This window comes from Aphis gossypii, chromosome 1, assembly GCF_020184175.1.
Source record: "Aphis gossypii isolate Hap1 chromosome 1, ASM2018417v2, whole genome shotgun sequence".
Classification (NCBI taxonomy): Eukaryota; Metazoa; Arthropoda; class Insecta; order Hemiptera; family Aphididae; genus Aphis; species Aphis gossypii.
In genome coordinates, this window is record NC_065530.1 from 28,892,097 (window position 1) to 28,909,543 (window position 17,447).

A 17,447-nucleotide genomic window follows, 5' to 3' on the forward strand; every position below is an offset into this window, starting at 1 on the left:
CAGCATGTGTCACGGGTACGCTAAATTTAGAGACGACGATTTTTTTTTTCACCCCGCTCCCCGATCTCTTGTGGTGCGCGTCCGCTGCTTTATATATATTATATGTATGTTTATATATGTATGTGTGTGTATGACCGATACATATAATGACGTTTACCCGGCCGTGCCGCCTGTTTACAGCACGGCCGACAGCAGCCGGAAGAACACTTCCGACGCCGCTCGGTCATCGCAAAAATCCAGTGTCAATTAGGCATCACATCGTAATAACACATAGATTTCCGTAGAGTTCTGTACCTACTGAGTTTACGACGGTTATTGTGGGTTACGCGTTTTCCCGGATTACCTTTGGTAGGCAGGTGGAACTTTTTATACTATTTTTTGAGCGAAGCGAAAACACGCGTTTTTAGTTTAGAAAATATTAATACTCGTCGAAATTTTAAGATCGCGGTAACCGATTATTTACTATAGCATCTTTATAAAATCTGAAGTCAAAAAAATGACTTATAGTTATTTAGGGTCACTGTAAGTTGCAGTTAGCAGATAAAAAGTTATTTATCTCTTTTGAATTTATTATTTAATAGGTAGGCACCTTCTGCTACACGCAGACGTATTTACGAGGGTTTGCGGGATTTAAATTCCAAACTCCTGTCTTATTAGTTATTTTGGCAAAAACGAATTAATCATTTTTAAACTACGCCGTATTTTAATAGATAATTATGCATACTCGCATATGTATTTGTACTGGACGAGTAAAACTTTATAGGGGTTTGAAAACAGTGAACGACGTTTTATGTTCAAATGTTTGCACAATAGTAATCAGATTAACATGAAGTTGACTCGTTAAACTAAACATATTCAATCTTTACGTAATATTTAAAGGGGGGGGGCAAATTTAATGAGATTATGATTAATTTATTGTATATTTAGTTGCTGCCAACCGCTATGAAAATTGATCTATTCGTATATTAAATGTTTACCACATATATTGCAAATTATGCTTTCCAATATAATACGGCAAAATATTTGGTCACTTAAATATTTCATAATATAAATAACATGAATGTATTAAGCTGTAAGTTGTCCCAGAACATTTGATACAAATAGAATACTCGTACAATAAAATTATTATATACGAGTAAACATTTTGTTTGTGAAAAAGTTACTGAAATTAATTAACTTATTTAATTATACTTTTTAATAAAATGCAACTATACGAGTATATTATTAAAATACTTTTTAAATATTTATGCACGTGTACATTACATTCATTTTGTCAAATTTAATATTTCCTAAAATGTGTTGATATAAAGTAATTTTATTTTTATTTTCAGACTTAAAATCATCATACATATAAAAATAATATTATTTCGTATATATAAAATATAAAATTATGGGATTTTTACGAGCGAGTTTTATACGCGCGTTAAATCCTACAGCACCGGTCATCAGTTAAATCTTCGATTATTTTAAGTATATTACTCAACTCACAATAAAAAGAAATTTTCCACCTCATTACTCTTATAGAACATCAATAAATTAATCTCTAGGTTTTTATTATTTAAATCTAATCTTGCTACAATATTTAAATAATCATCGATTATAATATTTCAGATTTTCCGCACAACCTTTGTGGTAGGTAACTTAAATTATTATTTTTATGCAACCAGCAAACAATTACACATCAAAATCGTGTGAAAGTTTGCATCATCAGTTTATTCCATGTAATCCTAAAACCTACAAAGCGATGATACTTAAGTAGGTACCTATATAACATATTGTATACACTATACATATATTATATATATAAAAAGTATCAATATTTATACGTTGTTTAAGTATGATATTAATATTATATACCAGTAGAATAGCAGATATTATGACATATATCCTAAACTAAATCGTATAAATTATTCAAAAACACGCGGTAGTATTTTCCACGTATAGATATAATTTGACAACGCGATGATAATGGCGAACTGAGTTACTACGACCAGTTACATATATTTGGAAATACAATACAAGAACTTTTTAAAATATACTTGTTTTGTAATAATTGTAGAAAATATTATTTAAAATTATAATTAACAATTATGTATTCTTTATAATTAAAAAAACTCCTTGTACCTAACCTACGTATTATTTTAAGTATTACTTTTTGATATTATTATATTAAAGAATTATTCTATATATTATGAAGTGCTAACATTATTATTATTATTATTCATGGAGTGCAATCGAAATCGCATTCATAAAATCCGCTATTGGTCCATCATTTGCGATCGCATTTCACTTGATCCGAATAAAAATAATATCAGCCGGCCAAATGCGCCAAGTATCAGTTAAAACAGTTAAAACACGGCTGCTGAGGTGGGTCAGGGTTTTCGAAACTACGGTGAAATGAATTACCGATGATTTCATTTATTTATTTATTTATTTATTTTTTTTGGCAATCGTTTTCAAGGTAACGTTACACTAAACCGATGGATTCTGTACATTATTATTACTATCCGGGTGATTCCTCTACGAGCTTGTTAATTTTTTCAGTCTTACACGCCATATGTCACGGTCTGCGCAAACGACAGACCGTGAAACGGGATTTTTTACTCAAGTAACTCTGTATAGTATATATGCATATGCGATTCGTTAATTATATAATAATATATTTGTACGACCTCGAGTGCACTATAGAATGGTGGTCGGAAATACAGAAAAATTATACAATATATTAAATTTAGCTGTAAATGCTTTTCAGTTTTCCCAAAAAATGTTTTATAACTTATATTCTTATATGTTTGACTCGAGTACAGGAAAAAAAAACATATTTTTAAGGAGCAAGAGACCGTTGTATAATCAATAAAAAGTGCCATTTACTGTAAAATACTGTAAATAATGCTTTTGAACTTAACCACAAAAACTTAGAGACGAGCATCCAAACCATCCAAATCTAGAGTTCTCCGTGACTATATATATCTAAGTAACTAGCTAGGATTATATGTATGAGTCACCTACGCGTCTGGATAAATTATATTTATGTGATATGTGTGTACAACAATAACAAATTACAATAAACCTATATATAAATTATAAATATGTGTACCTATTTAATATTTATAAATGTATATAATGTCAGCTATAAATAAAATTTAAAATATTCCGAAATAACAATACATTTTCTGTATATTTTTATAACACTTGTTTGTATAAAAACATTAAATACTATATAATTATGGATATTATTGTATCAACATTGATTGATGTTAATTTTATTCTATAACCTACACTCAATTTGAAGGTACACAAAATAATATATTGGAAGACAGTACAACATATTATTCAAATAGGTACCAAATAATACTATAAAAACTTAAAAATAAGTATATTAGACTTTAATACTAGCAGTAAGTCCTATTTTGTATTACTCTATCATATTTGACGATTTTAATTCGTAATTAAACAATAATATACATATTATTATAATAAATTATTTATAAACAAGGTTGTTCATCTTAAACGTTGTAAAATTAGGTAAGGATTTCATTGGTTATTTTTTTTTTTAAGAAAGATTCAGCTAAATACTATTTATCTCAACGATTATGGTAGGTTAGAATATGGCGTATGTGCTACTAAAATTTCCAGATGGCCGCCTACTCAAGAACTATTTTACTAGGTATCTGGTATATAATAAACGTATGTCGTATATATATTAAGCCGTATACATTTACCGATTATTTTAGTTAATGTTGTCAATTTTTTTCAAATACCTAATATAAAATACGAACACTTGCCAATGCTAGTTGATACGCAAGATAATTATTTAGTGAATGTGGACATAGTAACCTAAGTAATAAATGTACCTAGTTTAACAAATTAATTTTTTTACGTTTTATTTATTACAACACTGTAAACTATCGTGACATTTAATGTTGCAAAGTATTGCCCCATTTTTACATACATATTTTTTTATATACACCTAATTGCATCGTATAAACCCTCATCGTGTAATACTTGCGACAGTAACATTTGAATGGATGTATAAAAACTAAATAATATATAATTTATGTATTATATATTATATTTATAATATAATATATTATTATTATATTTTATATAATATATATTATTATTATTTTATGTATAATATATTGTATACATATTTATAATTTATAAAATAGCTGTGTTGGTCTCATGTTTTATATCTATAAAATATATAATATAAGCTACATTATAATTATTTATGTTGCTTGTATAAAAACAAATCCATAGCAAATATTTTGTAGTAATGTAAGGTGACAACACTTGGCAACAACTGATCCACAGTTATAAAATCTTTAATATATTAAATAATATATAATATTAAATCTTTAATATGCACATCGCTATAAAGATTATTAATTACAATTAAACAATAGACAGTATTAATGTGTATACCTATAGTAGCTAGTAGTAAATATATAAATAGTTCAAAGTATTATTTCATAAAATACACTTAAAATTATCAGTAGTTTCAGTTAAAATACATAACATTTTATAATTGCACGTTGTTATGAAAAATGTAATTTTGTCAAATAGTAAGAACATACTTTGTTTAATATATTATATATATATATTCATATTGGACGAGTATGAAATTTTTTATTAATAATATATCATGTACGAAAATAATAATACACGGTATATGGACATTAAATCAACTACAAACTAAGTATATAAATCAATATCGTATAATATTGTTTATAGTTTATGTAAATATCGAAAACATATGTTTTTAGCATACGATTACTAATAATAGTTAACTACATACTTAAAATACCTTTTGTCTTCATTAAGAAATGCGCGTTTCAGTGTTTGTATATTATTAAAGTTCAGTATAGAATGTTTAGACCCGTTGAATCATAGTGGGTGCTTAATATTATACAGTTTTTCCATTTAACGAATGTTATGCATACAAATGACGATAATTTTGTAGAAAGTTCGACGAAGATTTAATGTTAGAGTACTTCGCTGTAATACAATAAATATACAACGAATCTTTGAAATTACAGGTACTTATGATTATTTATTGTTATGATTATAAACGTATTTTTTTTTCTTATTAAAGAATTGATTTATTTTTAGGGGCTATGGGTATTTATTTACGTTTTTATGAAAAAAAATATTCATTAATTTTAATCATTTACTTTTTTGCTGTGCAGAATTGCATTACCTTGTTATTTTAAATTCTGAAGAATACGATAAATGTATGGATATATTAATTATTAATGATGTACTTTTTTATTTTTATGCGTTTACACGGATTGTAGTTAAAAAATAACTTGATCTTTTACTTCGATAGTGCTTTCTGGTAGGTAGCAAATTTTATCTTGTCAAAATTTTTGAAAATTTAAAATATAAAATGCTGAATACTTTTTAAAATAATCAGAAGACAAAAAAATAAAAAAATAGAAAATACCGGATATTTTTATTCAAAATAAGTTACTACTGTATTAATCTGAAATTTTACGAAATATTCATATCAAAATTTACTTAACTTGATAAAAGTTTCAAAATATTTTGTGGTTATTATAAATATTTGAAATTAGTAGCTTATTTTTTTAAATTTAAGTATAATGCAGTTTATATTTTAACAAAAAAAACTTAAAATATAATACAAAGTTCATCTTAAGTTACTCCTTTGAATTAAAAAAAAATATATTGTTAATACATATTCACAACTTTTTAATATGTAAAAATCAAGTAAATTCCCAAACTATTTCGTAGTAAATTAAATTTTAAATTTAAACACTTAAAACTTGAACATTTTACACCAGTTTCCTCATAAATATATATGTTTATTAAAAATTTTAAAAAAAATGTAGTAAAAAGCCATAAAAACTTTTCTTATGATCGATTGAAATTCAAATCTTGGTGACATTGCATATTCAAACGTATCATAACAGTTTTCCTTTACTAATCTTTGTTGTTTACTTATAATTCAAAAAACATTAATCTTTGAAACTTGAAAATATTTACTGTTACTTAAATCATAATTTTCATACTTATGTTTTTACATAGTATAAAAGTTTTCACATTTAATACAAAAACTTATATTATAATTGTTTGTTTTAAAGCAAATAAAAATATATTGTCACAATTTTTTATTCGTAAACATATAATGTTCAAATTTTTATAAAATCAAAATCATAAAAATTTGAATATTATTTTGTAGTTTTTATTTAAAAATTATATGGCTAATGGTTGAAAATGTATATTAAAGTTTCTTCCACTAAAAATAAAAAACAACAATATTTTATAGTTAATGTTCATAGATTTTTATTTTTCTCAGTTAAGGTTTAAAAAAAAATAGATATTTAAATGATGAATAATGATTTTAGTTATTTTATTTTAATTCATTATTATTATTATTTATATATATTTAAAACTTTTAAATAAGTTCCTAAATTTTACTACACATGATGCATTTGTCAATTTAATATTAAGATAAAGGATTAAAGGATTACTTATTTATACAACGAATCTATAGTCACATCGTTTTATGTATATTGATATGACTTTATTAACTTTAAGTTAATTACAATTATAATCCAATATGATAAATAATACAGTTATATTTTACAACATAATTAATGTTATGTTTTCCTCGAAAATAAATACATCCCCGATAATACTAATAGTAAAATAAATTATTATAATATCAACAAAAATATATAGTAAAATATGTTTATTAATTTAGGCTGACAGACCATCTCCACTCAAAATCATTTTTCGTATACAATGATTTATTATTGAGTTTAAATTTAACACGTCCATTACAACAACTTACTCAATGACAAAGTACATCCTGACACCTATTGTACAGCAAAGAGATTACTATACTTGCTCGTATTTTTTAATTAACCTTAAAAGCGTAGTCATACACAATATAAAATTAAAATACTTGGAAAATCGTAGTTTTTACTTCAGTGTTGTACACTACAACAATATAATCAAATACACACCTATTATACAATTTAGTTCTTAAAAAAAAAGAATATTCACCAATAGCCAACATCAAATACAGTAAGTAACTAAACCGTATATGGTTTTAGGTTCTTTATGATTAGTAAGTTAAATAAATCATAAATCTATTAATTGATAGTAAAATTATATTTATATTTCAAAGCTTTAATTTAGACTACTTTTAAAATTACTAATCAGAGCTATGTAAATTGTAGCATATACCTAATAAGAAAATATTAATATTATAAAAATGTGTGAAAAATTATTACTTTTCATGAAGTCGTCAAGAACTAAGCAAAACAATAATGGCAAGCGATAAGCACAGTTTATGATTCGATTTTTATAAAATAATAATTTTACATCAATAAATTAAAATATACATAGTTAATAATAAAATATAAAATTATATTTTGCTTAGGTAGAAATTAAGTATTAACTAATAAGTAATAATAATATTATATCTAGTAAGACTCAGTCACACAGAGCATCGGATTTTTAAACCATGTAAGACAATAATTTAAATTTTGTAACTGCAGTGCCACCACCAATCACATCTTTACCATGGATTATTAGGCAGATTTAAAAAGTTTAATAATTTATTAAATATACTTATAAAATTAAGTACAGACCTTTGATCACTTACTTCCATTAAAGTTTAATTTAATATCATAATACATAACGTATTTATGTGCTTAATCACATTTAGTAAACGATAATATTTTAAACAGTTACTCTCAAGTTAAAATTTAAATAAAACTTATATAGAAATATATTGAATCTTGAGTTTACATTATTATTAATACCTCAGTATAAAATATAACTTTATGAAAATAAAAATTTGTATCATTCCTTAGCATATAATATAAAAAAATATTTAAAACTTAAATCACTGATAAAAAAAATTAATTATAATACATCAAACACTAAATTAGAGCATTAAGGTTTTTAGTAAAAAAAAAAAATAATGTATTTATAATATCGGTTAAAAACATGTATAATTAAAAACATCCATTAATAATTAATATTTCTTCGTTCGTTATTTATTCATCAAATATCGATTATCAATGTAAACTATAGAATAAGATTAACTTATTTTGACATCTTATACTAAGTCTATAATTTATGTATTTAAGTACTTTATATTTATATTTGGATACTAATGTTTATGATTAATCAGACTTATTATACGGTAAAATTTCAAATTATGTTAATGACTAGCAAATGCATATTATGAAACCAATTTTATGTTGCAAACTAAAGGTATTTAAATCATAAGATCTTTTATCTTTGGACCCTATTTTTATTTTTATTTTTCTTATTCATGACATTTGAGTAATTTATTTATTAATTTATTCATTGATTATGATAGGTAAAATAAAATTACCTTTAGTTGTTATGATTTTTTAAAAGTAGCTTACATCTATAATTATTGATACAGACTATTTTTATATAATTGTAAAAATGTTTACTATACGCCATAAATAATTTATATATTTATGACTTATGAATGAAATAATTTTGTGTGGGTATATAATATATATTATTATTTTATTTTGTAGATTTAAAATAGTGCAAGACCATAATAATGCAAATAATATGCAAATAGATTCATAATAGAATTATAGAAAAAAAATTAATTATATAATTATAATATTATTATACAATAGGTAATAGGTATATTATAACTAAAAAGTGAAGATTGAAGATTCACCATCAAAAATCTGTATATTAAACTTTTTTATGCATTTTTGATATAAATAAAAACAATAATTTGGTAATTTTAAGGCAGAGCAAATTCTAATACATTTTATGTTGAATCAAAATACATTTTGCTAATTTATCAATATTGTATTCTATAACTAATATAAAGTAATAATAAGTATTACATTGCACTTTTTTGCATATAATTTTCTGAGCTCAACAAGGTGTAAGTATATAATGAGACTTATCATTTTGATCGAATAAAATATGTCTACAGAAAGTATTCGAGGACAAATAAAATTTAAATACCTTGTTATTTTGTTTATGTAGGTATAGGCATTATATACGTGACATTTTTTATGTGCCATAAAAATTCTTATATCAACAAAATGATCATTAGTGTAAAAATCTTGGAATTTTAACAATTGTTATTTAAGAATAAATGATTTTTGTTTAATTTATTGAATTTCAAGATAAATTTAAAATTATAATTGAATTTGAAATAATAATAATAATTTGTAATAATAGATTAAATTATTAAAGTCTATTATTAAAGTTCAAGTATTAATTATATACTATTACACTAATCTAATATTTGATTCATTAATGATTAATAAAATAATTACTTTTTTAAGTCAATGCATATTTTTTTTTTAATACAAATCATATATAATTATTATTAGGTCGGTCATTGGTACTTTCAAATTATTATGAATTGAAGTTTAAGTAAAACACTAAATTGCTTAAATTTAGAACTGGCAATAATACCTATTACATTAATTAAAATTATATTGTAATAATATGTAATGAGTACATACTGCAAATTATGTTAATTTATGTTTTAATATATAATATACATGATACATTCAATTATTATAATAGAAAGTGAATGATCGTATAGGTACCCAAAGTATAGTTTTAAAAATTACAAAATAATGTTTTATTTTAACTCAAAGCAGATACATATTCAAAAAAAGTTATAAATATTTAAATTCAATTAATAAATTCTTTAACATAAATATTATGTTATTCATATGAAGCACGAAATACTGAAATAATTTTTTATCCTCGATTATTTTATTTATTTTGTGGGTTTATTAATCAATACACTAGTAGCAATAGTAAATACTTATTTTATCAATGTGTTAATGTAACATTGTATGATATTAATATATTATATATATATATATATTATATATACATCACATTATCTAAAAATCCAAAATATTGATACATACTATACATAATCACATATCATTATAATATTGTTGATTGTAACTGTTTTGAAAATTTAAAATGCTAAACGTGAATTTTTAAGTAACAAAACTTTTTCTATATAAGTAAATTTTATTGTGAAACGTCGCGTTGGCTCGTTAAAAAAATTCGATGTTTTTATTTGGTGATTTACATTACGATTTTTTTAAATCTTTTTTTTTTTACACAACTTTTTCATTGTGTACGTGAAAAGGGCGTATTTCAGTCATTCATAGTATCTAAACTTGTACATTAAGGCACGTATAGTAAATTTACACAATGGTAAATTGCATTTTGAAAACTTTGATATAGATTATTATTGTTAGTGTAAAGCAAAAGACATTTTATACTTCTACCAAAAAAAACCATTCACTGTCTTTTCAATGAGTAATTTTATATTTTTGGGTATTATGTCTAAATACTATGTATGGTCAATGTATAATGTATATAGTATTTTAATGTCCGACCTATTAAGCGAGTTTTGGCATCCTACATAATGGGTTATAAAAAAAAAATACCATGTGTTATGGAAATAAAAATATATACTGTTAAAGTGTTTTTTGTTTTTATTTTTTTTTTTAATTTGTTACAAATTATAAAATATTAAATAAAAAAAATTATATTAGTTACTCAATAATTATGAAAATCGTAAAAATATATTTTTTTATAGTTTTGAGTTTAACACGATGTTTTAAAAACAAACTGCTTTCGTAAGTACCTATGTATAATAGATTACACAGAGAAATAATGTTTGTTTTATTTCAGTGACCTAACAATTTTTATTTTATTAGTGTACATTTTTATTATGTGTCTATATAATTGTTAACTTCTCAATTATTAGCCTATAATATAATTACACGAATGTTTTACAAAGCTTTTAAAAAGATAAAACTATATATTTTTTACGCGTAAAATAATTTTAATTAATTATTAGTATAAATTAAAATCGATGTTATTACAAATATATTATAGATACAAAACTAACAAATTAATAGTTGTAGAATTTTTATGGAAGCTAATAAGTTTGTTATTGGAAATAAATATAAATGTTTAAGTAAACAATAAAACAATAATAGGAAATTAAAAAAGAAAAGTTATCACGAATCATATTAACATGTAAATATTAAAAAAAATATATTTAAAAGGAACATCTCAATTGTATTCACACATGTTACAATTAGGTACGTATAATTATAAAACATGATAATTGTTAAAATAAAATACTTTATGGTAAAATATATACACAAAGGTAATGATTTCAGATGATATAATATATTTAATTTCAATTAAATGTTTCAAGAAAAGTATGTTTAAGTCTGATTTTAACCGATTACGTTTGTTTTATGAATTAGTTAGTATAATTTGTTAGGTTTCCTATTTAAAAAAGCTGTATCACTTTCAAAATATAAAAAACAATACAAAAAGGATAGCGATTGCCGGTGCTAATGAATAATGTTCCGATCCAATTTTAAACCTCGATTGCTGTTCTGTGTAATGGTTGAATGGGGACTAGTAATAAAAATTGGAACAAGCCATTGATTTGGGTAAACCTCACTATAATGTGATACTAAAATCGTAGTATTATAAAATAATTAAATATGCAAATCATGTAACATCCGTAAGTTATGATCGTAAAAAATCAGATTTTTCAAAGGATATATTTTATTGAATTATTATTGTTTATCGTATAAAAATATTATAACTCGTTAAAATTAATGCTTAAGTTATATCACAATAAATTTTTTGGACACGAGTGTTAAAAGTAATTTTAGAGTATAATTATCAGCTTTCAATTTTAATAATATAAATGTACACCTAATATTTCTGTTTGGTTGGTTTATACATCTTATATAATATAATATATTCTATATATAAGCATTAACCAAATTATATTCCTTTATTATCATATTATAAGTCATATTATAGTTTATAGAAAGAAAAATGTACAAGATTATAAATGCCGTAAAATTAACGATCGATAATTACTTTCCAGTAAAAAGTGTTTAACCTCTTTAATAATATTTTACATTTTTTTATTATTATTTTAAATAAATTAGAATATGAAAAAATGTCATACAAAATGTGTTAAACTATTTTTTGAGTACTATATATTATTATAATATTGTTAAATAGTTCGATTGTTTTACATTAAAAAGACCATAAAGTCAATATTCATATTTTATGATTGTGGTTTACGTATTTATACGTGTTTGTTTTTTAGAATTTATTTTCTAAAATATGAATTATGAATGTATAGATTTTAATATATGTTTTTTTTTATCTGACTTCACATTTTGGAGCAAAAAATACGCTTCAATCTTTAACATTAAAGAGAGTAAGAAATTTGACCAACCTAAATAGTATACTACTATGAAAAGTTAAATATTATATTTTCTAAACATGATTTCATTTATACCTAACTATTTTTAAACTATTTATAAACATTTCTACATTTTTCCCAATTATTTTTATTTTGACAAACATTTTTTAAAAATATTTAATAAAATTTTTCTCACAAATTGTTTCTTTAATAGTTTAAAAATGTCGAAAATAGAATTTAATTTAATTTATAAGTGTGTGAAGTTGAAATGTTGAAAAAAATGTATAATATTCAAAATAAATCAAACCGGTAAAATTACATTTTTCTCAATAGTTATTAGTCATTTTGATGGAAAACAAAAAGCATAATCATACGTCTTAATATTTATCAATGGGTAAGTGCTTTTTATGATTTCGTGTTTTATTATTTTTTATAAATCACGATGTTTTTAAGATTCAAACTATATTTAAGTTATTTATACCACAAATCATATGCGTGTGTATTGAATTGTATTGAATTATTATAAGTTAAGCTATATTGTTGTCAAAATTTATATATACCTTTCAAATTAAGATATAATTATATTAATAATATCAGTACAATATAACACAATATAATTTTTGAAATAGATGATAATATTCATCCTTTATGTTTCACTCAAAATCGATATAATATACAATGATTTATTACTGCATTCAAATTTATTACATTCATCACAACAGTGACCTATATATTATATTCTATTACGAGATACACTATAGAAAGCTTCTATACAACAAAACTAATCCTCTAATTTTCTTTTTTTTTAAACAATGGTTTTTGTTATAGCTGGTAAGTAGCAAACCTAAACACTATGAAATGGACCTTAAAAATAAAGAAAAATCTCTATAGATATCACTATTCAGGTCGAAGTTATTACAGGTTAGTCGTTTATCCTGATTTAGCCTGAAAGTGTACATCTTTACTACAGATTTATCAGTAATCGATAGTTATTTGTTTTTATAAGAACAAAAGGTACGAAATGGGTGACGGGTAGTGTACATTTTTAGTATTTTGTATGGCACCACTTATAATACGGACAACTGCGCTTTTGACGCGTTATAGACCGGCCACAGTCGTCCAACCGGAGCGTTAAATATATTTCATATGAAATAAGGACTAGTTATTCAGAAGGTATACCCCATCGTTTAAATTATTCAAGGTGATGTGGTCTTAATAAGATATACACACTATCCATAACGAGCAACATAATATTATAATATTGTAATATAAAGTGTGATGTGCGCGGGATCGCACCTGTTCGATAATCTTATTAATCCGACCACTATAACAATATTATATTATTTATACCATTAATATCGACAGGTCGGGCGCCTGTACAATATAATATTATTTTTGTGAGCATTTATTTTATCGGTATTGCGTGTCAAAAAATAATTTTTTAGTTTATACGTTTCTGGCGTCGAACTGTAAATTATTATAGACAGACGAGAGACGGATATCAAACGACAATATTATAATAATATTGATCGGAATATACTAATAGAATACTCGCATAGTACGCATCGCACAACTTACATAACGGCAACAGACCGCTGTTGAGCATGGACAGCTTGATGGTGTTGGGTATGGACGCTAAGGACACGCTGTTGGAGGACGACGACGAGTCGGCGGCCGACGACTTTTTCTTCTTTTTCGGCTTGTCGTCCACGTACTTGCACGTGGCCGACTTGGACCGGCCCTTGTGCCGGTACGTTTTGTTGTTACCGCCACCGTGGTAATCGCTGTGCGGATAGCAGCCGCTTCCGGTGCTGCTCGCGCCGCCGCCGCCGGCCACCGACGAGTCGCTCCTGTATGACGACAGCTTGACGACCGAAAACCGGACGGTACGTTATATGTTATCAACGGAAAAACGGGACGGGTAATCGGGAAAGCGGCGTACGCGCGACGTGCGGTCAATAACAACAATAATATACACTGATCGACACACGTCGTCGTTGTCGGAGGACGATTTATTAACGAATTTTATTATATTAATTTGTCGACGTCGTCGAAAATCGCGATCGAGCCGGCAAGCGATCGCGCGCGCGCACTCTCGCACGTGTCAGAACGAAAAAAAAAACTGCGAACGAACTGCGACTGACCGACGGACGGAAAACTCGCCGACGGGGCCAAAACCGTTCTGCTGCGGACGTGCACGATGGACGACGGATTCAAACGGCTGTTTCGAAACACGCGCTCGGCGAGACGAACGTCGTCGTGGTGATGCGTCCGTGTCGGCGGTGTTGACGATTGTGGTCCGACGTCGGCGGTCCGCGGGAAACTACTAACGGTCGCGACGAGGTGGCGGTCATGTGTCATCGTCGTCGCTGCTGCCGCCAACGCCGCCGCCGCCGCCGACGACGACGACGACGGCGCCCGCGTATGTGAGTGCTCTACGACGCTAGTCCGGAGAGAATTTTATCATTTTTTATCGTCGTCGAATCCCGACTGCCAACAGGTACCTATTCCAATAGTGGCGAGGTGCGAATAAATCACCCGTAATGAAAAGTAAGTAAATAAGTAAATATACGTTATTTAAAAATTAGAACTACTGTAGATGTGACTATCTATGCGAGAGAAAAAGAAACAGTGTCTATATTGATATTCCGGTTGCAAATTCATCAAATCAGGTTAGATATTATTAGAATAGATATTATATTGTTCGTGGTTATACGAGTTTTTATGAAATTCGTCGTATTGGTAGTATGCAAAAATGTTGGCAATGTTAAAAATGTATTGTATGTTTTTTTTTTGTGTGTGTGTGTATATAGTTTTTGAAACGATTGATAGTGTATAATATAAGGGTATAGAAAGTAATAGCGTCGTTTAATAATAGATTTAGATAGGTGCTGTTAACTTATTTATCGTACCAAAAGAAGAATATTTTAATACTCACTCTTTCACCACACATATTAGGTGAAATTTGTGACTGCTAATTGATAACTGAATTTCCACGATAATTATTAAAATTATACATCGTGGTAAGCCACCAATAAATTGGTGTAGTTATCGTCATAGTTTCAATACTACTTATTCATACATCTAAACTTTTGAGGATACATTTTAACTATTTTATGTTTACCGTTTAAAAGAAAAATGAAGTATCAAGTATAAATGACAAAATTAATAAAAAATATACTGTATGCTATAAATAAATAAATCATATAATTGTAAAAAAATAAGTAGGTTGCCTATAAATTAAAAAGAGAAAAAAATATTGCTAACGTTTTTTTTTTTTATCCGGACATATCGTAAAACATATTTTCATGTCACATAGCCATGTCTTAAATCATTATTCAAAAATATGAAATTCCATATCCTATACCCTATAATAGTTTTAAGTTAACATTTTTTCACGTAGATATTTAACATCATTTTAAATGTTCCTGTTTTGTATTTTTTTGGCTCTATATAACTACCGAGCCTTAGTGTTACTAACCAAGTAACAGTAACATCGAACAGTAAGCCTTTAGTAAAGTTTTCTCGAATTTCATCAACATTCCATATGCCTATCAGATAATATTTACATTCTATATATATATTTAAACATATACTCACACACACACTCAAAGAGATTTTGGCATTTGACCCACGCGTTTTTGCCGAGACTAAATCCGACGTTAACGATCCCCTTTTCCTTTTCATTGTTATCGTCCTCCCGACCTACAGCCCTGCAGCGGCAAACAAGGCTTTTGATATTATATGCTGGTATTGTTGCTGTACATATAATATATACGGCCGTGATACAGGTAAAGTGAATATAATAATATATATCGTGTGGGTGAAAGTGCACTGTATACAATATTATATAATATATATGCAACGAGGTTTAATGGTTATATATATATAAAGTACGCCACCGACAACAGTGTATTGTCAAAAATCGAATACGCGATAGGCCACCCATACTTTTATGTTATATATATCGCGAGAACTGTAAGCTCTGTTCAAGTCAGTGCTGCGTTTATAAGTATATACTTTATATTATATTGTATGGTCGTATACGAGATAATAAAAACCTTATCATATACATATTACATATAGATATATAATATTATATTATATAGTCGTAAAATAAAACTCGTTTCCCATACATAGTAATCTTTATATTCGGCTTTGTCTCCTCTTCATTATTTGAAATTCTGCATGATAAATAGTTATTGAATATTCTCGGGAAACAAATGCTACAAACATGGGCAAGTGTTATCCGCCTTAAATCTTCCTGTAAATAAAATTAATGCTTGTTCTTTTTTCTGGCGCAACCCTAAAGTATAAGCAAAATTATATTGTTATTTTTCTAGACGAATATTTAAAACATTGTTCCCATTAATAATTACCGAGTATAGCTTAGAAATTTGCTTACAATTCATTTTACTTGAAAAATCGAAAAAAAAATATTACACGAAGAGAGCCAGAAATAGATCTCTCTAACTATGTCTAGTTAACGTCTCGTAATTTTTTTTTAGATTCTTATCAATATATTCACATAAAAATATAAACTTAGATTTTAAATTAGCACAACACCCATTCTTCCCCAAAATTAAATTTCATGGATGGTGACAGAAATGCATATTTTAGGTCCTTCCCTAGTAAAATATAACATATATTAATATAAATTATACAAATATAAATTTTTTTCTCGATGAATATTAAAAACATAAATTTTATCAATATTCAAACCTAGTTTAGAAGTTCACTTAACAATATTTCCCTAGTAAAATCAAAACAAAAAAGGTATATACTAATAATGACCAGCAACATAAGTTTTTTTAAATTCATTTTTTATAAATTATAAACAAAAACTTTTTGCTTATTCAAAAAACTTAAAAATTAAATACAGGAATCCTTATAAGTTTTTTATTAGCAATTATATTTAAAATTAATAGTCACAATATTTTTTTATAACCATTTTAACCATGTTAGACTTATAAGTAGTTATTGTTCAAATAAAAAAAAAAAGTTCAGAGTAAATCCACAAATACTTTTAATGCATGTTTGAAAATTATATTTTGACGTTAATTATAAATATCATTAAAATTTACAATAATTCCATAGTTAGAAATGTACAAGATGTTCAATTTCCATAGCTAAAAATTAAAAATGTATGAGCATTTTCATATTAAATACTAATACC

The 17,447-nt window shown here is 25.8% G+C and overlaps 1 protein-coding gene across 2 annotated transcripts in view; it reads right to left on the reverse strand.

The window, feature by feature from the left end:
* The window catches only part of LOC114121643 (receptor-type tyrosine-protein phosphatase kappa), a 139,168-nt gene extending 124,511 nt beyond the window's left edge, over window positions 1–14,657 (reverse strand). Inside the window, exon 1 of one of the 2 annotated variants that reach the window (XM_027984060.2) lies at window positions 13,850–14,657. In XM_027984060.2, coding sequence (XP_027839861.1) covers window positions 13,850–13,877 — 28 coding nt within the window. In that variant the 5' untranslated portion in view covers window positions 13,878–14,657. The remainder of the gene's footprint in view (window positions 1–13,849) is intronic. The other variant, XM_027984061.2, reaches the window with a different exon arrangement.
* Between the last annotated feature and the right edge of the window lie 2,790 nt (window positions 14,658–17,447).